This window comes from Triturus cristatus, chromosome 8 (genome assembly GCF_964204655.1).
Source record: "Triturus cristatus chromosome 8, aTriCri1.1, whole genome shotgun sequence".
Lineage (NCBI taxonomy): Eukaryota > Metazoa > Chordata > Amphibia > Caudata > Salamandridae > Triturus > Triturus cristatus.
In genome coordinates, this window is record NC_140591.1 from 1,099,366,828 (window position 1) to 1,099,391,997 (window position 25,170).

The 25,170-nt window shown below is 41.8% G+C and overlaps 1 protein-coding gene across 1 annotated transcript in view; it reads right to left on the reverse strand.

Moving 5' to 3' along the window:
* The window catches only part of SEPTIN10 (septin 10), a 445,878-nt gene that overhangs the window by 60,563 nt on the left and 360,145 nt on the right, over window positions 1-25,170 (reverse strand). Inside the window, exon 9 of the mRNA XM_085622645.1 lies at window positions 383-515. Within this exon, the coding sequence (XP_085478771.1) occupies window positions 383-515 (133 nt within the window). The remainder of the gene's footprint in view (window positions 1-382; window positions 516-25,170) is intronic.

Sequence of the window (25,170 nt, forward strand, 5' to 3'; positions counted from 1 at the left end):
TGCAGCCCCACCATATCACCCCTACTCTGAAAGTACTGCACATGAGGACGACAGATTTGAATTCACAGTGACATCTGTATCGCATAAATGAAAGGTGCTAGGTTGACTCAGGGCGCATGCCTGTGGTATTTTGATACTTTTTGAAGGTGTTCAGTAATACGAGTCAAACTTTGGAATGTGTACGTGTTAAGGAAAAATGACTTGCCATCAGCGCCTGTTCTGTATAGTATATAGACAGCGAATTCCAGTCTGACTAAACTTTCACATGTACATTCGACATAGGAAGGGAAAGGTCTAAAAAGGTAGCTACAGTACTTGTTATACATAGTTAAACAATAAATAGAAATGTTACCACAGACAAAGGAAACCTCGGGTTGTTTACCTCTCGCTCAGCTTCTTTCATTACTGCTTCTTTCTCTCGGACTCTCTGCACAAACATCTGTCTCACTTCTCCCTCTTTCCTCTGCAGTTCACTGAAAAACTCATTTCGTTTTGCTTCATAGGTCTCCTGTACACTAAAGTCAAAGAAATCAATGTTTTGCTTGAAATGTATCATATACCCTATTCAAATTTAGCATGTCAGAAGAAGTTTGCAGTAGAAATATTAGATACATAACATCTAAAAGAAGAAAGTTGCTTTGACAAATACATGTTCTCTCGCAAGAGCATTTGGCAGCAAAAACGGTATGCAGTAAACAGCTATGCAAACCAAATAAACACAAGTATAGACAAATACAGGTTTGAATCAATGAAGAATCCTTTTTAATTACACACATTTTCCATGCTCCAGACACAACCTTTCTTTCAACATAAATTCCTTCAGCATAGAACCAACAAATTCCTGTATCGTGCACATGGAGACAAAAAGTCAAAGTCCTACTAAACAAAACTGACGGAAATCACATGGCCAAAGCAGCAAAAGTGTTTGTGGAACAAAGTCTGAAAGATTCTGATGACACCATGCAAACCGTGACTATATGTAACGTTTATTTATACTAAAAATAACTTTGCAGAAAAGTCATTGTGACTGTAGGTAAATTACTCAAAATAAATCTCTTATTTAACATACTATTTCCATCGAAGGCAGAGACAAACGCATTTATATGTGCCCAATTCACAAAGATTGGTGTGTGCGCAGTTGCGACTTACTCGTGTAATACTATGGCTTGCGCGAACTTGAAGACTAAGCCATGGTGATTTGCAGCTTACTCCTTTAATTCAGAAGTACTGTAAGAGTAAGCCATTGCAAAATCTTAGTCAATCAGACCCTTAGTATTTATTCCATTACTACATTAGGTTAATCACTGCAAAGATCAGTTGACATTGGCACAGACAGTACATTAAAAGAAAATGTAGAGACAAACTATTTCTCTTGAGATACCGGTTATCAAATACCTCATGTACTCAGTCATTAAGGAACCGACAATTAAAAGATCCATAGAAATAATGTTCCCAGTGTCCTTGCCCCACACAAGCACATCCTTTTTTCATGAGCTTTTTTTAAAAATAGATTCCTCAGTAAGAGGGCTTTGTAAACATACCCAACATTACTTTTATGTATAGATGTGTATATTCAATGTCATTTAGTTGCAGCATAAGAAATTACTTGCTGTAAACAATTTGTTGTATATGAAAGTAAGTACTAGTTCATACTAAATTCATTTACTTTCCTTTTGTGGTATTCAACAAAAGCAGACCCTGCCAGAGTCAACAACTCTTTTCTGTAATGTGATATGACAAACAAAATGAAGCTCTTAGCAGCAGTAACTGAAAAGGAAGGAGGTCCAACCCACTCTTCATAACTTTTATAGGGGTCCCTGGTGGGAAGGAAAGCATTGCACACCATGTCCCCCCTTCTGAGAGTTTAATGATCTCAATGGAATTGTCACTTCACAACTCTGCTCCAGAAATTATATGGGGCAGAGCTATACCCAAATGGTAAATAGTATAATCACATTACCCACTCTCAAACTTCCCAAGCGTTTGATTTTTAGTGTTTATTAGCTGATTTCTAGCAGTATAAAACTAAAGCCAGTTCAACTGATTTTGCAGACCCTCTGGGGGTCCGATTGATCAAGGCTGCTTCGCCCGTGTACATTACTGTAGCTACAGAATAACAAATAAATAACAGTTTCCCTTATCATGACCAATATAGTGACATGCAAGTACCACACTGCCTCCTTCATATTATACCCCACCGTAACCAGCCTCAAAAGATTGTTCCAATGAATTGTACCCAAGTCAGATTACAATAACCACAGACAAACCAGCACTGTATCAAGATTGATGGGGAAGGTATGAAAGGCAGAGCTGAAATCTACAAACACAGAATTTGATAGCTAGTTTAGAGAATGAAGAATGGGTACAGATCCCATCTGGGACAGAGATCACAGAATATACCTTCTACAAATAATATTCCCTTTACAGGGGGATTTTGGTCATGTGTCAAAATGATAGCTATTTCTACGAGCCTCAGTGCTCAGTAAATAGAACTGTACAGCTTTTCTGACATCCAATTTGTAAAGTATCTACTCACCTTGATCCTTGAGTGATTAGACTTAAAACATAACTCACTCACTTGGAGAAAATATGCTGTAATGCAACTGGAATGCAAGGAAGCAAGCACCAAACAATCTACTTCTACTTTGAGATTTGTATGGGGCATGTATCATTTAACTTCGGGAAGATTTTTCGAATTTCAAGAGTCATGGTAGTCCCTGCATGGAGAAAGTGATTTTAGAAAAAAAAAACTAACCTGTGACACCAATTCTCGATCAAAGGTATCTTCATTAAATTCATCTACAGTCAATATCTCTGCCCAAAAGTAGGATTTCAGAATATCTTTAAAACGGAGATGTTGGACTGGGTCCTCTCTGTAGGGTCACCTTCAAAACTTTTGCCTTCACCCTCCTACTTTTCTTAATTTGTTTTGTTGGCCTTAGGACTATGTGCACTTTACCACTGCTATCCAGTGCTAAAGTGCTTGTGCTCCCTCCCTAAAACATGGTAAAAGGGGCTTACACCTTATTGACCTATTTAAATTACAGTCAAGTCACTAGTAAAGTGGTATACCATATACCCTGGGCCTATAAATTAGATACTACTAGTGGATCTACAACACTTATTGTGCCACTCACTTAAGTAGCCATTTAAAATAGGTCTCATGCCTGCTATTGCAGCCTGCTAGCAGTTTTAAACTGCCAGTTCGACTTGGCAATATAACCCTCTTGCCAAGTCTAAAACTCAATTTTTATTACATACAAGTCACCCCTAAGGTAGGAACTAACAGCCCATAGGGCAGGGTGGGCTGTTATTAAAACGCCGGACATGTACTTTTAAGATTTACGTGTCTTAGTAGTGAAAACTTCACAAAATTTGTGTTTACTGCTGTGAGGCCTAACTCTCCCATAGTATAACATTGGGTTACCTTATTACAAATAATACATGCTAACTTTTGATAGGGAGTAGGTAGCAAAGTAAAGTTTGGTGTCCAAGGAATTGTAATTTAAAATCCCCTTTAATGGTAAAATATTTTTGGGTCATATTTTGAAAATACCATTTTTTAGAAAGTTGGCATTTTCTTGTCCTAACCATTTGGTGTGTGCAGCCTGCTACTGGGTCACATGACTAGGCATAGTTGGTATTTGAATATTCCTACCAGAAATCATCGCAAGAGGAGGTCTGGGTGTTGACAGGATTAGCCATCTCAGACTTGATAGGGGGTAGAGCTGTCACCTACCACACTTGCACTACTAACTCTGCCTTAGCGCACCCACACAAAGAACTTCACACAAGACCACTGTGACTCCAGACATCCTGGAACCAGAGCAGGGGGGCAGGAAATTCCAGATATCTCTGTAGGGGGAAAATACCAGAAGGTTCTTCCACTTTAAAGTGAGCACAAGGTATAAAGCTACAACTTGCAGGCCCACTCTTCAGATCACTTTTGGATCTGTGAAAGAACTCAGCTGCCCTGCTTCTGGATAGACTGCCCTGCTGCAAGGAGGATTGCCCTGCTTCCTGAGGAAGGAAGACTGGAGCTGCTCCTTGAAGCCAGAACCACCAGATTTACTCCAAGGCCTAGCTGACTGGCCTTCTGGTCTGAGCTAAAGGGACATAACAAGCTCCAGAGACCTGTCTGGAATCAGCCTGCTGTCCAGACTCAGCTGGCCCTGCCTATGTCCTGCTGCTGACCTGTGCTGGGGTGAGTCCTGATGCCCAAGAGATGCCCCTTCGGCCCTGGAACCTTGGCTGCCATCAGAGTATACTCCTCCTGGCCCAACTATGGGCTTCCTCAGAATCCCGCAGCATGATGCAACCTGTAGCAGCGTGCTGCATCTCAAAACTGTGTGACGCAGGACCTTGCATCGCAGCTCTTGATAAACGTCCTCACTGGAACTGCCGCAGCGTGACGCATCATAATGAAGGACTTCTAATCGTAGCACCTCCCAGCTTCTCATTGGAACTGACGCAGCACAACGCAACTCGACATAGGACCTCACATTACAGACCTCGCAGCTTCTCATCTGAACCAACACAGAGCTAGGCAAAGCCTCGCATTAAGGACATAAGATACATTTAAAGTCATGTGAGCCAGGAAACAGGCTGCAGGCACTAAATGGGTAGGATTAAAATGCCAACTTTCTAAAAGTGCCATTTTCAGAATTGTGACTTAAAATACAACTTTACTGCTAAATAGGGATTTAAATTACAATTTGTTTGAGTGTAAACATGGTACTGCTACCTGTTCCCAATCAAACGGTATCACTTAAAATATGTAATAAGGCAACTCTCTGTTATAGTATGGGAGCGGTAGGTCTCACAGCAGTGAAAAACTAATTTGGGAGTTTTTCACTACCAGGACATGTAAAAATTAAAAGTAAATGTGCAACTGCATCCTCCCCTATGGGCTGTTAAGGGCCTAACCTGGGCATGACTTATATGTATTAAAAAGGAAAATTTAGGCCTGGCAAAAGGTTGTTTTTGGCAGGCTGAAATGGTAGTTTAAAACTGGACACACAAGCTACAACAGCAGGCCTGAGACATGTTTTAAAGGTCTATTTAGGCGGCACAATAAGTGCTGTAGGCCAGTTAGTAGCATTTAATTTACAGGGCCTAGGTACCTGTAGTACCACTTCACTAGGAACTTATTTGTAAATTAAAGGAGTCATTTGGGAGTAAGACAATTTTACCATGTTTAAAGAAGAGAGCACAAGTACTTTAGCACTGGTTTGCAGGGGTAAAGAGTGTAGATCCCTAAAGCCAACAAAAACGAACTAAGCAAAACAGGAGAAGTGAAGGTAAAACATTTGGGGGTGACCCTACAGAGAAGGCCAAGTCCATAATGCTGCTTCTGAAAGCAGATGCAATCTTGTTGATTCTTGTTTGTGGAGCACATAGTTTATGTATTGTCTATACATAATGGTACTAAGGATTGTGTGATGCTTGGGAAGAAGGACTGTAGACCTAAGGCTACTACTCTGAACTCCAGCAGATTGCTATGGATGTAGGTCTCTTCCAGTGAACATTTCCTGCTGCCTTCTAGGTCATGTATTTTCATCGAGGCTTTACCACGAACTGCGGAGTCTCATTCAAAAACAGCTGCCACAGTTGACAGGTTAGTTTTAATTAATAATTGGTATTGTTTATGAGTAGGTTTCTTAAAGTCATATAAGAAACACTCTGATTGTGTTACAGTAATTGGTAAGTTGAATGTCTTGGATGATCTCTCCAGCAGGGAGTGAAATCCCCCAATATCATCTGTAGAGGATTCCACTGGTTCCTCTACAGATGGGGACGTGGGGTAACAGGTGCCAACACTAGTTCTACATAATCATCCCATGCAGGCCCTGAATATTGAGGCATAGCCTCATGTAATTTACCTTCCGCAAGGTCATCTTCTGAGTACATGCTGTCGCAAGTTTGGGTTACAGGTTCTCTTGGAAGAAGAGACTGTGGTGATGGATGTAGTCTTGGAATCATTAACGGAGCAAGTGGATTAGGTGCATGTGGCATTGGTGACTGGGTCTGGGTTGCAGCAAAGGTGATGGTGGTGATCTACGCACTGGGTGCACATCTCTGCTGACTAAATATTGCATGTTAGTCCGAAAGAATGTGCTGCAGGTTTGTAACTAATGCTGCTGGAACCTGCATCATATGCGCCTCTGAGTGTACTGGAGATATGTAATCACTTTTCAAGCACTCCTCATCTTAATATTTTACTTCAAGCTGTGCTGGGCTACAAGTAGACACAAAGGGACCTTCATCATGAATGTCCTCTGCATTCAGGAGGTGACAAAGAGGCAATGGGGAGACCTTAACAGGGAAGGTATGCTCCGGAAGCAAAGGGTCTAGAATCCCTTTATCTGGAATCAAGGAAATGTTTGTGGCTTCATTGGCAGTGCTTTAGATGGTATCATCAATGATATAGTTGTCTTCAATGGAGTCATCAACAGAGCGGTCATCGGTTGCTTGGACCCTGCTGACGTAGCCATAGTGAGTAGTGGAGACACATCTTTTTGCTGATGGTTCTTTCAGCAATGGTTTTGCTGTGATCAACAGTGTTTCTGTTAATTGTATTGCTGTCAACAACTATTGTTATGTTCAATATAGGTACCCCAATATAGGCTCGGGTAGCATCATAACCTTTCACCTATATTCTCCCCTACCGTTACTACATAACGGTTCTTGGGACTGACATTTTACCTAGTTACGGTACTGCTTACAGGGTGTGGGGTTTTCCCTGAAACCTAGCCTCATCCATTATGCATGAAGATTCTTGGCAAAACTCAGCAGGACTACCATCCCCTGCATAATAACTATGTATAAGGGTAATTTCTTCCGTCATCCTAAGTCTGACATGACACAGTAAGGAAGAACCCCTGAGGGTAACACTTTTGGTATATAAACACCATATCTTGCTGGAGTAAGGGAGAGGAGAAAAAAGGCTCCCATGCTGACACACTGACGCGAGACGCTGAGGTTCCTGCATGCAGACACTCCAGCTCGCAGTGGGCTGACATCCCTCGCGGGGTGTCCATCTCGAGACCAAGACGGGGTCCCACAGTCTCTCACTTCAGTTAATGGGGTGGACTTTATCCTAGAGGGATTCTTGGCTCTACACACATACATACATGCTATGCACACTTGGGTACATCTAGTTATGGTTGCATCGTAGGAGTTCGCACTTTTACTGTCATGTATTTTATATACCTGCCTGTATTATTTGTTTTAGCCCTATGGTAAGAATCTACCATCCTTGTATTCTGTTGGTGCTTATAATCATTTATATCTGTTTCTGTCTAATGGTTGTTGCAGCACACCTATTTTACACTAGAATGCCGCTGGTTCAATAATTGAGAAATGCCCATACAGTTTATTCTGCGTATATCGCTGAGACAAAGTGAGCACGAGTGACAGAGCGAAAAGTATCGCACTGTTTCCACGATTCCTGATGGGACACAGTTGTCATATTCGATAGTTGCCAAGAACTATTCTCTCCTTGGTAAGAGGGGTTTCTAGTGGCACTGTGAGTTAGCTGGTATGCAGGCTGACAAAGCCGGTGGGGGTGTCTGGAATCAGTCTGGACACCAGTCCTACAGTCTATGTTGTCTAAACGTGCAGATCCTATACAGGTTTTTAGGAACTACACGACACTTTGACTGTGGTCCTAATTGTAGGATGCCCTTTTTTTCAATGATGGTGAAGGCTCAGATCTTGGTCTATCAGGTAATAATTTGTTTTCAAGGATTCAAACACCTCTGAAGCTTGAATCTGGCCTCTGTAAGGCTTAATTTCAAATTTCTTCTGTACCTTTTATGGTGCTTCCATGGATGTTGATGCCATCCATTAAGCATGTTGTTTTGATGGTTATCTGAATGTAACCTTTTTATGATTTTCTTTGCCATTTTTCAGAAGCCTTCATACTTATCCTTGATGTGGGAGTATCTTTGCCTTTTGAAGCCTAAATAGTAAATCGATCTTCTCTGTCTTGAAGAGTTTTTGTTGAAAAAGTCGGTCAGGTTCTACAATGCTTAACCTTGTGAGGGGGATTAAAAAATTAAAAACATTTCTTGTGGGGGGTCTTGTGAATGCATCCTTCGCTTTTCTCGGGTGCTACAAGGCAAGAAAAGGATAGTTTTTGAAGAAACTGACCTATCATTGTGTCACGAATTACAGTTAAGTGAAGATAGAATGCTTTTATTGTATCAATTTTATTGATATGTTGGCACCCACATTTTTTTTACAAGGCAATAATTATCCTCCATGGTAACAATAAAGTATTTTACAAAGCCACAATCATACCCACTTTAGCCAAGAACTAATGTCCCTGCATTTGTCAAAGCAAGAAGTGGACATGGCACTTCCATACAGTGCATATTAGTATGGTTACTATTCAGAGAAAGACATTCTACGGGCGGACTAAAAATGAAATAATGATATTGACAATTACCCCATAATCTGCCATATAATGGAAGGATATTGGAAAAGGCTAAGTGTCTGGGTAGAGGTTCACTGAGAAAGTAGGTTAGGATCATTAATATAGTAAATGCAACCAGAAGGGAAGAGAGAAAAGGAGATGGGAGAAGAAGCAAAAGAAAAGAGAACAGAAAAGAAAAAAGGCAACAAACCTGTAAAAAAAGGAATGCAGGAGGGAATAATATAAAGAAAAGAGTGAGCGAGACAGAGTAGAGAATTAATAGAATCTTACAGATTCAAAATACAGGCTCAGTAGACCTACACCGTATGCAATAATCCACATTAACACTTTAACCAATTGCTTATACAGAGCAATAAGAGGATTACAGCAATACTGAAAGATCAGTCACATGGCCAAAATTATGTGTGTCAAAACACTTTTACATAAAACGTCACACATCGTCTTCATGGATTGGTGATAACGAAATGTTAGCTATAATTTCGGTAGCAGGTCAAAGTTGTATGTCGCCTGTAGACGATAACGAGATTGACTTAATGGTGTTGAAGGACTTCCTATATGGCTCAAGGCTACCTGAAGAGTGATACCCATGAGTGAAGGTACATATGTAAGAATGCTGTACCCTGCACATCTCATGATTATCACATACATGCAAACGGGCCTGATTCAGGCGGGAGAATCCCTTCAAGTCAAACATAGCTTTATTTTGTCTGTCTCCAGCTTGAAATTGCTTCTTCGTCAATGGGGGAAACAGATTCTTTCAAATATTTTTTTTAAGAATCTCCTTCTTTCCTCTTCTAAACTGTTTGCAAGTATGTTATGTAAAATATTGCAGTTTATATATATACCCATTCATAGGACTTAGTTTTATACATTTCGGTGAACATTTCATCGTGGGTGGGTGATTGAGATAAACACCAATGTTGTAAGATACAAAATGTATCAGTAGTTATGGCACTTGTCAATAGGCATCACAAATGGCATGTTAAGGATTGGAGATCAGCCATGTTGCGCAGAGGGACACGTGTTTTAGTAAAAGGCAGCAACAAGTCCAGGGTCCTGCTTAGGGAATTTCTGACTGAGGACCAGTACTCAAACATCCTTGTAAAGGATATGTGGAGTATTACAACCTGGTTGGCCCCACCTCCAGCAATTTGTGTGGAGCAGAAGGCATGAAGTCATTCTTTTTCAAGGAGTCCATTTCCAATCTTGGAGGGATGTAAAAGACTGAAATTCATCCTAGATTCCCTGACCTCCTTGTCTTGGTTCTCCATCACTTCTGCCCAATCGGCCTCTGAGTGGTCGATCTGCAGTAGACTTTACCAATTGGCATGTAGGTGCAGCAAGAGAGGATGGGAGTGAGGTTGGTGAATACAACTTCCTTGAATAACTCCCAGTGTTTCAACTATTGCAGTATGGGGCATCCCGAACTTCACATGGAATACTACTAGTCAACTATGAAGGGAGTGCTTCATTCGTAGGTACATCCATTTCTTCCTCTCATAGTGTATCAAAAGGTTTAAGTTCCCTTTGTGACACTAACTGGTCCACTGTAAGAAGATCAGCCTATCTTCTGGCTTCCTAAAATGAGCCGTACCCCACCCACACAAATACTTGCGTTGATCCAAAAAGGTGCATGCTTAAGTAGGTGAGCATCATTCTTGAAGAGTTAATGAGAGTGTAGCCATATCTTTATCATAATTTGAGTCATGAGATTTGTGGGTCTCGAGGCTGGGGAGCTGTAGTTATATAATAGGCAAAGATCCAGTCCACTGTGTGTGATCTCTCATTTAATGTTAACCCATAAAGATATGCCGATCTCTCACACATATACCAGCTGGGACAAGTGGAGTGATGTGTAATAGCGTTCATGCACTGTAAACTCATGCCACTACATTTTCTATGGGCTATCAATTTTGAAATTCATAGCCTTGGCAGAACCACTACCATTTTAACAGCCTGTACCCTGCCCCATTGTGACAGATTCAGCAGTATTTTGCGTAGTTTGTGTTCGTTTTGGCAATAAGCGGTTCTAAATTGCCTAAGATAATTTTTTCCATCACCCTCATGATTATACACGCCCGGGTATTTAAGACAGTCAGATGTCAACTGGAATTTATAGTTCTCTCTAACTGTCTTTGTCATGACATGAGATGATGAAGATGCCTCACATTTGGCCCATTTGTCTCTATAGCCCGGTATCACAGAGGAATCTGAAATGATTAACGTAAGTGTCATCTGCGTACAGGAATATCTTTATGGAAGCTGCTGGCGTGTGTCTAAGTTAGAAATTGGTTTTCTGGTTGGCAGAGGTTTGCACCCTGTCCACGCAGGAACCACAATCTTAGTCAGGGTAAGTCGCAACACACCCTAAATTATCCTGTCCTCACCCTCTGGTGGCTTGGCACAGAGTAGTCAAGCTTAACTTAAGAGGCAATGTGTAAAGTATTTGTGCAACACTTCAAACAATTACACAGTGGAAACACCACAAAAAGACTCCACACTCGGTTAGAACAATAGAGCTTAATTTTATGAATAAAACAAGACCAAATCGACAGAAATCGAACAAAGTCAAGATCTGAATTTTTTAAGAATAAATGTGAAAATAGCAATTAGAAGCAATAAGCTCTTAAATGGGTTATCTGATTGTGCTGGACGGGGGCAAAGGCAAAAGTTCAGGCCGACCGTGATGGAGGACGGGCCGGACACAGGGACTCACTTGGGCCCTCTGAATCAAAGTACCTTGATCCGGATGTGTCGTCGTCAACGAAGATGCTAGATGCAGCTGAAGCAATGCGTCGGTGTCGAGTCATGCAGGGACACGAGGTGTCAATTTTCTCCACACAACTGCGGCGATGCATCGGTTGCAAGTGTGAAGCGCTGGTTCCGAATGTGATGCATAGTTGATGCTCCCGCTGTAGGCAATGTTTCTATTCCAAAGGCAATGTGCTGGTTTGGAAGGTGATGCACTAGTTCCGGCCCATGCAACAATGAGGATGCACTGGTTCCGGCTCAGGCAAAGGTGAATTTGCTCAGTTGAGGATGCAGTTGAGGATGCATGAGTTCTGGATGTAGAGGCCCCTTAGGCCTCACTTCCAAGAGTCCAGGACTGGGGTGGCACCACTTGGCAGGGCAGACTCACAGCTCGTAGAGTCCAGATGCAGGTAGCGGAAGTCTTTGATATCCCTCAAACTTAGAACAGGAGGCAAGCCAGCAAGTCCTTGGAGTCACTCTGGAGTCAAGTGATGCAGGTCCAGTCCATCTCACCCAGGCAGGAGAACAGCAGGCCACAGGGCAACTCAGCAAGGTAAGAGCACAGCATTGAGAGGGTCTGCCTTCCTTTAGTAGTTCTTTATAGTCTTTAGATTTCCCATTCATTATCCCCTACCTGGTTACTGATTTCAGGTGGCCATATTTAAAGTCCACCCATTTCTGGAGTCTGGTCCTTAAAGACAGAAGGGCTTTCCTCTTAGTGTTGGTTTCTACTGAAAGGTCGGTAGCAATCTGCATCTTGTGACCTTCCAGCTCATACAGATCATGCTTTCAAACCACTATCAAAATCTGTTGGGCCCGTTCATGTCGTAGGAAGAAGCTTGTGATCGGTCTGGATTTTTCCTCATTTTCTGCATTTGAATTCTGTGGGTTCTCTTTACTTCTATTGCTGCAGTAAAGTCTATATCCAGGAGGAGATGGAGCATCTGTATCAGAAAACCACATGTCATCATTTTCCATCTTCTTTGGAATCTCATAGAATCAGACATTGTCACGTCTCACTCTGTCTTACCGATCAATCACTTTCTATTTCAAGTATCATCAGGACTCCAGTATTCTTCATTACCCAGTCGGTCTTCCAGTGAGGTCATCCGTCTCTCCATACCCTTCACCTTGGAGTGAAATGATCCCATATCTGCTTGTTTTGTTTTGATAATAGGGGGGTAGCCCGTTATGCAAATAGTATGCCCCAAGGGTAAACACCAGGGCAACATTGTGTATTGCTCCAGTAAGCTGTGTAGTTCAGCGACATCTCTTACACAACAAGAGGTTGACGAGGAATCACGTGGTGACATTCTTGTGATTTCCAAGCCACTTGTCCCCTAATCAAGTACTAGGATTCTGTGAAAAGTTCTAGTGGGCCTCCCAGGATTGTGGTTTATTTTATATTTTCGTATGTGCTCACTTCACTGGATTTTGTGGAAGGGAGGCATGCCGGGATTAGGTGTAGCCCTCCTCACTAATTAACCAGGTTATTGGTACCAGCCTCCAGCTGGGGAGCAGTGAGGTACACATTAAGTCCCATTTGGGCGATTCCTTCTCCTGCAGGCCCTCGGAGTCTTAAACAGAAGCAGCCATCTTACTTTGTGGCCAGATACTGCCCCCAGAATGCTGTTTTAAGATAAAAAAGGAACATCGGTCACAAAAAGGTTGAAGATTAAAGATGTTCTTGAGCTAAGCAGAGTGCAGGGAGACTTCCTCAACTCACAACGTGTCGTAGAGAATCTGAGGTATTGTGTTTTCCAGAAGGAAGCATCCGCAAATTTTGATAGTGGTTCAAGGATGGAACCGATACCTGAGACTATAGGACGTCCCGGGGGGTTCTCCAACCGTTTATGGAAGGACACCTAAAAAACACTACTAATTTTAAACTCACTGCAAAGAACTGTCTCTTGCTCTACGACAGTTTCCATCCAAGACACCTCAAAGAGAACCTACCATTTGGCCAATTCCTCAGATTAAGGAGAAATTGCACGGAAACGTGCGACTATGAGGAACAGGCCAGAGACCTGGCAAAAAAACTGAAAGACAGAAAGTATCCCTCTCATGTCATCAATAAAGCAAAGAAGAGAGCAAAAAATAACAACAGAGATGCCCTCTTAGAAACCTATGTTAAACAGGAAACCAAAAAAAGACAGGAGACCCATCTGCATCACCACTTTTAGCACAGCGTCGGACAAAATCACCAAGATGGTAAAAAAACACTGGAGGATCCTTAACAGCGGCACCCTTGATATCCCAACACTCATGTTTTCACATAGGAGGGGAAAGAATCTACGCGACCTCTTGGTACACACACAACCAAAAGCGAACCAGAGGAACATGCAAAAGACCATAAGCACTTTCCCTATAGGCCATCACCCCTGTCATAACTGCAGTGTGTGCCACCTGACCTCAACCACAAAAACGGTCCAATTCAATACAGGCACGACATGGGAACTCAGAAATTTCACGACATGCAACACAGTGGGTGTAGTCTACCTGATCACATGCTCCTGCAATCTCCACTATGTGGGCATGACAACTAGGAAGGTGAGCACAAGGATTTGTGAACACCGCAGCAACATCCGATGCCACAGAGCAAGTACCAGAATGACAGCACATTTAAACGACATGCAACACACACCTAATGACATGAGGTGGGTGGTCCTGGAGCATATTAAGCCTTGTGACAACCTCAAGCATAGACTGCTAGAAAAAGAACAACACTGGGTCTTCAAACTGCGCACCGATACCAAAGGATTAAATGACAATATCCTGTGGGGCCAATTTGTCACATAAACAGGCATAACCTCACGGACATATTTTGCTTTTTTCATTTTTCCTTTTTTAACTTGTTGTATATTCTGATTTTTGCCTAACCCCTAGTCCTTTTTCCTAATTTTTATTACCCGTTTTTAATTTTTTTGCTTAATAATCTTTACTTTAAGAAAACCATGTGCATCATTTTTACACCTTTGTTGCCAATGTCTTGCATCATTCTAATTTTGTCCTCAATTCTATTAATTTTGCCGTTAATTCCTTTCCATTTATTTTTTAATTTTAATTTTTCTTTTGTTACCTTCAATTTTTCCTCATTAGTCATTTTTTTCCCATTGTTAGCTATGAGCCAGTGCCCACCCTTCTCAATTGTGCCTGGGACTATGTATTTCCCGATCTTTCCCTTCCTTAGCCGACTAGGCGAAAATGGCCGCCACATTATTGTGTTTCCTCCTACTACTAAGACAACTCCCTCTCGACCTCCCAGGTTCGAGACTCGTCATTGTCCGCTTTCAATAATTTTTTCCTAATAATTCTCTAACTCTTCCCCTTCAATGCTAGTGTGCTCCGCACCCTTCACAATTATTTTACAATCCTTATCCAACTTTCATAGACCTAAAACGCATTGCCTACTACACTCAAGATGGCCGCTACAAACGAAGCGCTACACGCGGCCCAGCTCTTCTCTTCCAAAAGCCGGTGACTAAGCATTTTCTAACAATCTCAGAGAGTATTTAAACCACTGGAACCCAGGACACGTTAAGATGCGGTCCGCCGATGGGATCCAATAGGTCAATTTGACGGAGGCAATCCAAGTCAAGTAAGTTTTCTCTCTCCTGCGCCTGGGGCTAACTTGAAACCTTGAGCCCTTTTTCCTTTTTTTCACTAACTTAAACTTTTGTCCATTCTGCAGGGCTGTAACGCCATACCAACTCTAAGCTTTACAACCCCCACTCTCTCCTAGGTTTATTTAGGCTCCTCCACCCCGGCAGACCATGAGGCAAATTTTGATTAACTACTAAGTAGGTCCAAACGCCACTATATATGTTTTATGTTGTGTCTGTTATGTCGGATGTCCCATCACGAGTGTAATGTCTTTTCATATGTGTTTTACCAGACTACATTGGATGTCTACACCTATTCTAAGTTACAGGCATGAGCACCATCACCTACGGTTGAAATTGATCTTAGATGAATCACCTGCCCACGACATCGTTGGGCAGGCAGCGTATTAACATGTATGTTTTTCGTATTTCTCCAGATACTACGCTTTCAATCTAACCGTATGTAATTGATTTACGCTGACACTAATGTGCGCGTTTATTTTTCCTTTTTACTTTATCACCTTATTATAGGTCTTTGCACGGAGTCGTACACATGGGGCTGGTCCCCATGCGGTCCTGAAGAAGAGGTTTAGGGGATAACCTCGAAACATGTTGGCTTTCAATAGTAGGGACTATTAGCACATTATTACCTAATTCCTCCCTTTTATTAACCCCCCTTTTTATCCTTTACCAACTAGGAGCACAAATAAACTCATTTACGCTCACTAGCTAGGTAATCTTTAATTAAACCCACACCACTCCCCTCTCACTGCACTACACATAGTCTTCACTAAATAGTGCTCCTACGTAACTGTCGCAAGTCGCAGCACGCCCCAAGCAGTAGGTGCTTGGGATGGCCCCAATGATGAAGCATGTCACCTAGGGGAAACCTTTGGCGAGTGAGGGGACTCAAGAAAAGTATTTTCTTTTCTCTATTTGAGGTGCGTCTTACTCACTAAGTAGACCCCTCCCTTCCCATCTAGCTAGGTTCTCTGATCCCTGATGTCGGATCTTTTTTTGCGTCACGATTATATAGTCATAAAAAAGGCATAAAGCCACTAGTATATAGTACATTTTAAAGAGTGGTTCAGTGATGTGATATATCAGTTAAGAAGTCTGCACAAGGAAAGCACACTAAGTATAAAAAGCAGTGGCAATATACAAAATACCTAGCATAATCAAAGCATGCCTGGTCTAAAGGCTAAAAACACTGATGTGTTTCTAAGAATGAGAACGCAAGCAGGATGCATCTTATGTAGGTACACTGAATTCGCATAATATAGTAGTCTACTCTAATGTATGGGGGAGGATAATGGTAGACTAACTCTGGCTTTGTCTAAAATGTCGATCCAACTATACAGTAGGAATGCATGGGGGTGGTCCAAGGGCAGAAATGGCATGGGGAAATGCAAAAAGTGATACATCTAAGAGAAGCCATCCCAGGTCATCCCACCCAAGAGCAACTGGGTGTTGGAGTAATCCTATAGCTACCTCCATTCACAAACAGACAGGTTCTACTTCTGCCCATCGTAGTAATGTGGCATGACAGTGAAGAGTCCTAGAAAGAAAGGAGGCTTTCCAATGCATTGTGATTAAGCTCCAGGCCAGAAGGAAGGCGCGGTCCAGAAATCTACTACCAACTTTGCTGGTTTTTAGGCAGGTGTGAAATCCTAATATGTAACATTCTGGTTCATCCAGATCTTGTCTACCAGCGACAATTGTGAGGACTACGGTGATCTCCCTGTTGTGGTTGCGGGACAGTCCCAGAACTTCTGCTTGATGTCGGCATTGTGGGAATGACAGCAAGAGCAGTTGGACCTTGTAGTAGTATACATTTTACTCAGGTGTGCTGGGGTTATATATGCATGGCACAATATATTAAATTGGATGTTTTGCAATCTGGCATTCAGCGAAATCTTGTGAGGTAGGAGAGGAGTGCATACAATACTTTTTGTGTAAATACACATCCTATATCTGCTTCCCATTTTGCATTTAACTCCATCACTGGGGGGTTGGGCCAGTTAGTGATGGATCGGAAGAGCAAGGCAATCAATCTTTTACCAGCACCTATTGTGTACAGTGTTTGAAACAAATGGTAAATGTGTAGCTCCTTGTTAACTATATCCCAGATAGTTCCTAGGGTAGCTGTAAGGCATCTGTGTGTCAGAAGCTGACCCGCAGGGAGGCCAGATTGCTCCACCAGTAAGTCGAAAGGAACGAGGGATCAGTCTTGGAATAGGTCTATGACACAGTGGAGCAATGAGATTTCCCAGGTCTCCACTGAGTTGGGTGGAACACTTGATTTGAAGCATGGAACCCACATAAGGGGATCCCGGCAGCATAGTTTATGGCTGCAAGCAAAACATTTAAGGCTTACGGAAATTATCATGGGCTATGTGTAGTATTTTATTTAAAAAAATTAAAAATTAGGCAGTGCAGTTTTTGGCAGGAGGAGTTCACAAACTAGATATATGACACTGTGTTGCACTGGGAGTCCCACTTCAGAAAATAATCTACCGACCAGCAAACGAGAGCGCCATTGAAGCTGCGTCGCTAAATACTAGTGCTCAAAGTCTGGGTCATTGAGGCCTCTGAAATCTGTACGGAGCTTCATTTTGGACACAGCAACTCTGTGTCACCAACTGTTAAAAAATAAGTCCCCCATCATGCCATCTAGTATAAAAAAAAATACTTTTGGGCAACTGAAGAGGTATGTTTGCAAAGTAATATAGCCTTCGCAGCATGATCAATTCTACCGAAAGTGTTTTCCCACATCCTTCAGCGATGGTTGCAGAGCTCAGAGGATTAAGAGACTACCATCCCAACCACACAATGTATTTGAGATCAGTTTACAAAGTGAACGATTCCCTCAACTTTAGAACAGAGGACTTTGTTTTCTCTCTTAGGTCCGATAATTCTCACAACTAATACCAGCAGCATAGTTGGGGGGGGGGGGGAGGTTCTAGGGAATCGCTCAGTCCAAGGTTTGTAATCTAATCAGAAAGAAATTCAGTACTCTACTCCACCTGGAAAGAACTAATTTATGTGTCAAAAGCATTTGCGGTGTTCTCAGCACAAATCTAAAGAAAGATGCTGGTTGTCTGCATGGATAATTCTGTATGGGAAGTCTTTTTAAATCAGTTTGGCACACTTAGAGTCTGAATCAGTTAACTCGCATGATTTGTTCACTGGTGTATCCAAATCTAATCTCTCAAATAAGTTCACATTTAAGGGGTTCTCAATGTCTTTCAAATAGTCTGGTTTACACCCGCTCACATAAACTTGTCCTCTATCCCCTAGTTTTTTGGGAAGATTTATCTTCGGTAACAGACCTCTTTTCAGACAGGTCCAGCACTTGGCTGTCTCTATTTTTTTCGAGGTCGATGATCCTTAAGAAGGTGAAAGCACTTTGGAACCTCTGGTATGTATAAGACTAAAGACCGTAACAGTATTCTGCGAATGCAAGGCAATTCAAGCTTGTGTGCAATATTATTATATTCAGCCACTGCAAACCTGGTCCTTAACAAAAACGGATTATGCACTGGAATTTCAAAATCGTAAATCACATCTTGGCAGGTAGATACTAAGCCGTAGTTTCTCAAAGCGGGTGGACATAATAGCCACGTTGTAAATGCCCACAGCACATCATCTACTTCAAAGTAACAAAAAATGAAGTGATTCACCTGTAAACAATGGTGTGTTTGTGTAACATGCCAGGCTGCTTAACAGAGGCATTATATCTATTAAACAGGATAATATCTGAAAGTCGAAGCCTAATTTACCAGAATTAAACGAAATTCTTACTAGTTTCTGTTATATGATGCTAAAAGGCCAGTAAAAGACAATGTTTAGAAGCTGCTGCTTTTGACCAAGTACCAAAATGTTTTCCCCTTTGGTTCTTTCATGTGCTTTTTGTACCCGAATACCTATTATGCATCTAGCTAGTGAAAACTTTCTCCAACACTGTGGCCATTTTCAAGCAGCAAGACGGTTAAAAAATTATGTATTCAACTTTTAGAAAATGACAGGTTGTTTTGGTACTAATTTCGTTTTAGACATTATATTACTCAAGAATTCAACCTTCTTGAAGAAGAATGAATAGCTCATTGCACCAAATTTCCTCTCTCTTCCATAAAGAGTTTTTCTATTGGTTAAATCTTTCATGCAGTAACTTTCATTAGTAAGGTAATGGAGTTTTCTTTTTGTCATACCTATTTAATTAGTAAGAGGAGCGCGTAACGTAAACTAAATGATGTGAAATGTTAGGATGGGGCACACTGTTTAATTAGTGTTTGTGATTATTTGATATGCCAGATTTTTGCTTGTATTTTGCTACTTCAGAGACACTGGCAATAAATGTTTCTTCAAGACTCCTTTGGCAAAAACATATTCACACATAACACTGGTGTATCTGAATGGCAATCTTCTACAAGTGCAACAAAGAACCTTATTTTCAACAGGAAGGCATTTGTTGCCTTGTAAGGCCAGCATTTATAGTCTGTTGGATGATGGCAGACAGGACATCCACCAGGCTTTGGTGGATAACCAGCATCTGTCAAACTCCTATGTGTCGGTCATTACCACAAACTTGTTGCAGTATTCTGAACCAAACCTGAAAGTGGGCCTTTCCAGCGACAGTTGAACTGCAGAGTAATACATTTTGTATTGTACTGCTTTTGTATTAATATTTGTATCACAATTTCCTATCCATTGCAAAGCCCAATGCCCTCATGGCTGATATTATGAACAGGTTCAGATTATGGATATGCCTTAGAATCAATGACAACAATTCTGAACCCATTCTGAATACAACTAGTTGGCTGAATAATTCAAAATAAGTGACCGTATGACCGATTTCAGCTATAGAACAGTTGTTTCTCACTACAGGCACATTTTGAACAAAACTCTTAAGCAAGCAAATCTCCTAACGAAGCCAGGCTACCAATGTTCCGGTTTTACAGGCCAACTCGAACTAATAATCCATTATGTCCCAAAGCAGAGGGGTATTTGTCCTGTTAAAGACCTTGCTCATGAGTTACAAACCTGAGCCATCAAGGATAGCCACTCACGAGGGAGAAGGTCTGTAACAACCTGTGTAGCCAAGCGGAAGGGCTATAATGCTAATAGAACATTCAATCTACTAAGGGAATAATGTTCTAAATTAAAAAGGAAGAAAAGGAAACATAGTCATTGTAAAGTTGGAGCTAAACGTCCATACCAGTCATTAAAGTCCCTGAGCCATTCCATTCTCCTCAAATAAGCTCCCAACGTTCTAACATTACTTAGGAAAGGCATGGATCAATTGATATATAGCAGCCATATACATTTCTGAAATAGGGACATTTCTCAACAAAACAGCAGGGGACTCTTTGTTCAATGGGCTCTCGGCTTACAAGGTAAAGGCCTATGATCTTTCTTAAAACAAGTTACATTACATGAGACTATCCGTCTGGCAATAGTTTATTTGTGAAAAAACTAGACCTGTACGAACATCTCCATAATTTCCCAAAAACTGTTTCCCTTAAAATTTCTTTGATCTCTCAATAGCAATGTAGAGCTCTATTATAGCCTTATAGCCTGCCGTAACGGGCTATACCGGCTATTAAAGGCCCGCTTCAGTGTTCGGCGAGGGCCTTTAACCCCTTCAGTGCCCGCCCCTTTCCCCGCCCTGTGCCGGCCGTTGCATTAGCGGGCGGGGTCTATGACGAGCTGGACTCGTCATGGGCACAGCGCCACCGCGGCCCATGACGAGTCCAGCTCGTCATGGGCACTGAAGGGGTTAACAAGGGAGCAGGACTTAAATAGCCGGTATAGCCCAGCTACGAAGTGCTATAAGAACTCTGCCACTAGAGGGCAGAATGTTCTAATAAATAAAATAAAGGCCTTTCGGAAGCCCAAGGGATTTAAATCCCCTGGGGCTCCGAGAGGCCTTTGTTCAAACAACATTGGAATGTTGCTTTGCGAGCCTTTACCGGCCCGTAGAAGCTCGGAGCACTCCATTGTATTCAATGGAGTGCTCCACATTCCAATGTTCTAATAACATTTAGAGTATGCAATCCGCTTTCCTCTAGAGAGGTAGGATTTACGCAAATGGTAAATAAGGAAATGGTCCGATTACAGTTTGGATTTCTTGCCATTCAGATGAAGACCCTGGTAAAAAAGAATATTGAAGAAGTCTTTAATAAATTGCAGCCTTGATCTGCCAGTCATCTAAATAAGAATAAATGAATACTTCCTTCTTGGTGAAGAAAAGCTGGATCTAAAGCCAGGACTTTGAAATGGAGAAAAATCACGTGTCTTGTACAAATCTTTACATCAAAATATGCATCCTACATATATACAGTACAGATTAGATCATGCTAAAGATAAGAAACATTTTTGGTGAAGCACAAACATCCTGAAATATTTCATTTTGGGTCGATTATTTACTTTCTGAAGGTATAAAATAAGGAAAAACTCCTATTTGGTACCCTTCTTTTTGATACGAAGATAACCTGGTAAACACAAGTTTTCATTGGTTAGTTGGAACAGTCTCTTTAGCACTCTTTTCCTTCACAGATTGTTGTTCCTTGACCAGCCGGTCCAACATAGCAGGATTTGTACCTTCATAGATATTTGAAAAGGTGAGTTGAAAAACCTGATTATGTACCCACTCAGCAAATTATTTATTGAACTTTGAACATTTCTGACACGCTGAATACTCCCTCCTACTAGGCTGCTGTTCAGCAGTTTGGGAAGAAAGGTGGAGTGACGTTTGATGACCAATGCCTATGCAACTGAAGGATTTTGGTTCTGAAAAAGATCATGATGCTGCTGGTGTGCCTGGAGTTGCCCATCTCAATGAGAAATATTGAAACATTGCTTGTCCTTTCTGAAGCTTCGGAACTGTACTCCGAAGAATTCCTTCCATTTCTCAAGGCCTACTGATTTTAGGGTCACAGCCTCTGTATTAATCGTTTGCATCTTCTCATCGGCATGAGACTATAAGGGAGTCTAACCACTGAAAGGCAGCTCCAAAATCTTTTGTTGAAGCCACGGTAGGAGAGATGCAAGTTGCAACCAAGAGGACAGGCAAACAGGCACATATCAGCCATGGTGAGGTAAGCAGTGCCTCAGGGTGCCTCCATCATGTTGTCTGATGTGATTATGCCCTTCTTGATGATCTCTTGGAAATTTTCTCTTTTCTCTCTAGGAAGAAATTCCTGAAATTTGGTCATGCAGCTCTAAAAAGACGGTTGTAAACCTTACTGCAGATAAACTTTGCAGCTATTCTTATGCCAGCCAATGTTTGACCGGACTTTCTGCTCAAAGAAGGCCATAATCTGCTCTTCTATGGTGGATTAGTAGAACCAAATGGATTAAGCTACTTCTTGACAGCTGTAACTATAAGTATACCTTAAGGAATGTAGAGTTCTTCACAGAAAGTCAACATTTGTTCTTAAAATACCTCAACAAGCTGTATTAAAAATGGAGTCGTAAATGTGACCATTAGAGGCTCCAAGAGAACAGGTACTATTATTGGACACGCCTCTGGTTTCATCTGGATGATGTCAAAGATGACAAAAGTGTGAGCTTCCAAAGAAGTTGTGTGAAAGTAAATTTCTTTGCCACTGTGTTGAATTAGTTGTCAAAAGCATCAGGATCATACACCTGAGAGAATCCTTACAAAATGGAATCTAAATATGCAGTTGTCAGCTTAAGTTTAAAGGAGTAGGTCCTCAAAGGACAGTACTGATATTAATGTCCCAATTAGAAACTAAGGGAAAAATGCAGGGAAGGGTATGAATCCAGAGGCACTGGTTCTGGGTGGGGCCAGTAGCAGCCTCAGGTCATCTTAGAACCGCCTCTCAATAATATTTGACAAACACAATACAGAACAAAAACAATTGTGGCTTCTGGTAAAAAATAAATGTTGTAAGAGAATTACGTGCATCAAGCAAGTCAGAAGCTTCCCTCTTGCTCGGCAAGGGAAGACAGTAACTAGCTTCAGTCCTACCATTATTGAGGCCCAGAGTCAAAGACACTGAGGAGAGGAGGGCAGTACTGCAGACACGGAGAAGTGGCAACACAGCCTTGGAGGTGGTGTGCTGACGATCCAATGCACGGATAATGGGAGGAAGGGAAGGAGGGCATCTGGCTGAGAATGAATTTTGTGTTACACTGAGGTGAGCAATACTCAGGAAAGAGGTCGAGAGAATCCCGAAAAGTAAAAAACAAAAGTGTGGGGATGCAACACTGTGCGACGAACTAGTTGAAACAAAAATGCAGGAACAACAGAAATGTTGCCATGAACCTACTCAGTGTCTGTGAGCATCTTATATACTGCTACTACCCTAAACCCCAAGAAATTCCACCCCATCCAGAAATGAAACTACGTTTACCTAGCTACTTTCCACATTCCTTTTTTCCACATTTCCCATGTATGTGCCCCTTCTGATTTCATACAAGGGATTAAATTGAGGAAACCGGTCCACAACATTTCTTATTAGTTTCCTTGTGATGTTTCCTTCTATTCCTGACAAAAGGAGACAAAGTATGCCAATCCGTTGAAGCACTGCAGTCCCAGTCAGTAGGGAGCTCTTTTCTGTGTATACCTTCACTTCGCCGGTTTAGATTTCGATTTTCACTCCTCCGGCCAGGTGTGTCAGTACTTCTGTCAAAGTGAGAAGGCTCGTGACGCAACTCTTCTCTAGAACTGTACATCTCAAACCCTTTTATGAGCTGCCAACAGGATGGACAGCCTTAGGAAAATGAAACAGGAGATGGACCCTCACGCACAAGTGAAGGTGGAGCAGGCTGTAATTCTAAAATAACGAGGAGCCCTGGAGACATTTTTCTGTTTGTGTTATAACACGAAGATCTGTACACAATACAAACACTACCCAGAACAGATCATCGATGTCAGGAATACTAAAATGCTAGTGGTCCCTAACTTCCTACATAACACGTATGCATACTGATTGACCAATCTCAAATCTTATCACCGATGTACTAGTTTGTAAATCAAATATTTAAAAGAAACCAATTTAAAAAGGGGGGGGGGTAGAAACTTACGGGAGAGTGAGAATCGGAGAAGAGTTAAGCAATAGAACTACAGAAACCAGATGGGAGCACCACCAGTTGCGTACAAGTCAGTTGCTCTTTCTGACAACCCGCATTCATCATCACAGGCAACTATAGTTTAGGAAGTCAAGAAAGATAAGGCACACTCATGAAGTCCTCACTACCCTTTAGTGTTACTTTTCTTGGCCCACACACTGCCTCATGACTGTCTCTGCCTGACCAGTGCAAAGTGGTGTTGCAGCCTTCTACTGACCAGTGGTCATTCCTTGACTAGGTGAGGTTATCTAATATTTCCCCTATTCTGAAAGAATATCTTTTTACATTACAAAGTGTGTCAGACTTATCCACCTAGAAGCTTTATTATTGGTCAAGATCTGTGAACCAATATTGCTGCTGACATATTGGGGGGATTAAAATTAATCTGCATGGTTCCTTTTTAGGTCTCGCCTGACCCAGCGCATGCACTGGTCTGGCGAGACATTTTGAGAGGGCTACAAAAAGTGCTACCAGACCAGCCTAGAGCTACAGTGCATGTGCGCGGGCGCGTGCGCCGCACTTTACCGCGATTACTTTCACTTTCGGCCGCTTTGATGTTTGATCGCAATCACTTTTGCAGCCGCACGGCCTCTTGTTTGTACATTGGGAGTGGCTACCCTCTGCAGAATGGAGGGCACTGAAATGGACGCTGCATGTTTTGCAATCTTTCCTGTGGGGTAAAGTGCTTTATATTTACCAGCGTCATAATCTCAATTTTTTTTATGCCTTCAAATCAAATGTAATGCTCGACAGCGTGGGTCATGTTTACCATATTATCCAAATATTTCCACGCCATGTGGGGTGCGGAGTTGACATGAAGTAAACACTGAAAACGAGACTAAAGCACCCCACCCCCTAGTGAAGTGTGAGGTGGTGTTTTCAAAAGTAGAGAGCCCAAGAGAAATCGAGTTTGGTTCATGTGCCCAAGTCCGTGGCTCTGACATAGTTTTCTTACTTAGTAGGTTTGCAGTAAAAAAACAGACACACACACACATTGCCTGTCGTGTTCGGACGGGCTAGGTTGAAATTCGCTTCATCAAATGACAGATTTGAATTTTAAATGCCGTTCAGTCACGGACGCCTATTACTGAAACCGTTGTCTAAATTATTGATGAAGTGCAGCGCTGTCCTTTCTAGATTGACGGAGGCAGGCGGTTGAGTCATCCTCATGCAAATAGCAGCTGATAATTTCCACCAAAAACAGCTTAAAATGATCATGAATTTCTTGCATGACAAAAAAATTATTTGTTTACTTATGAATGAAATGCGTGCCTAATT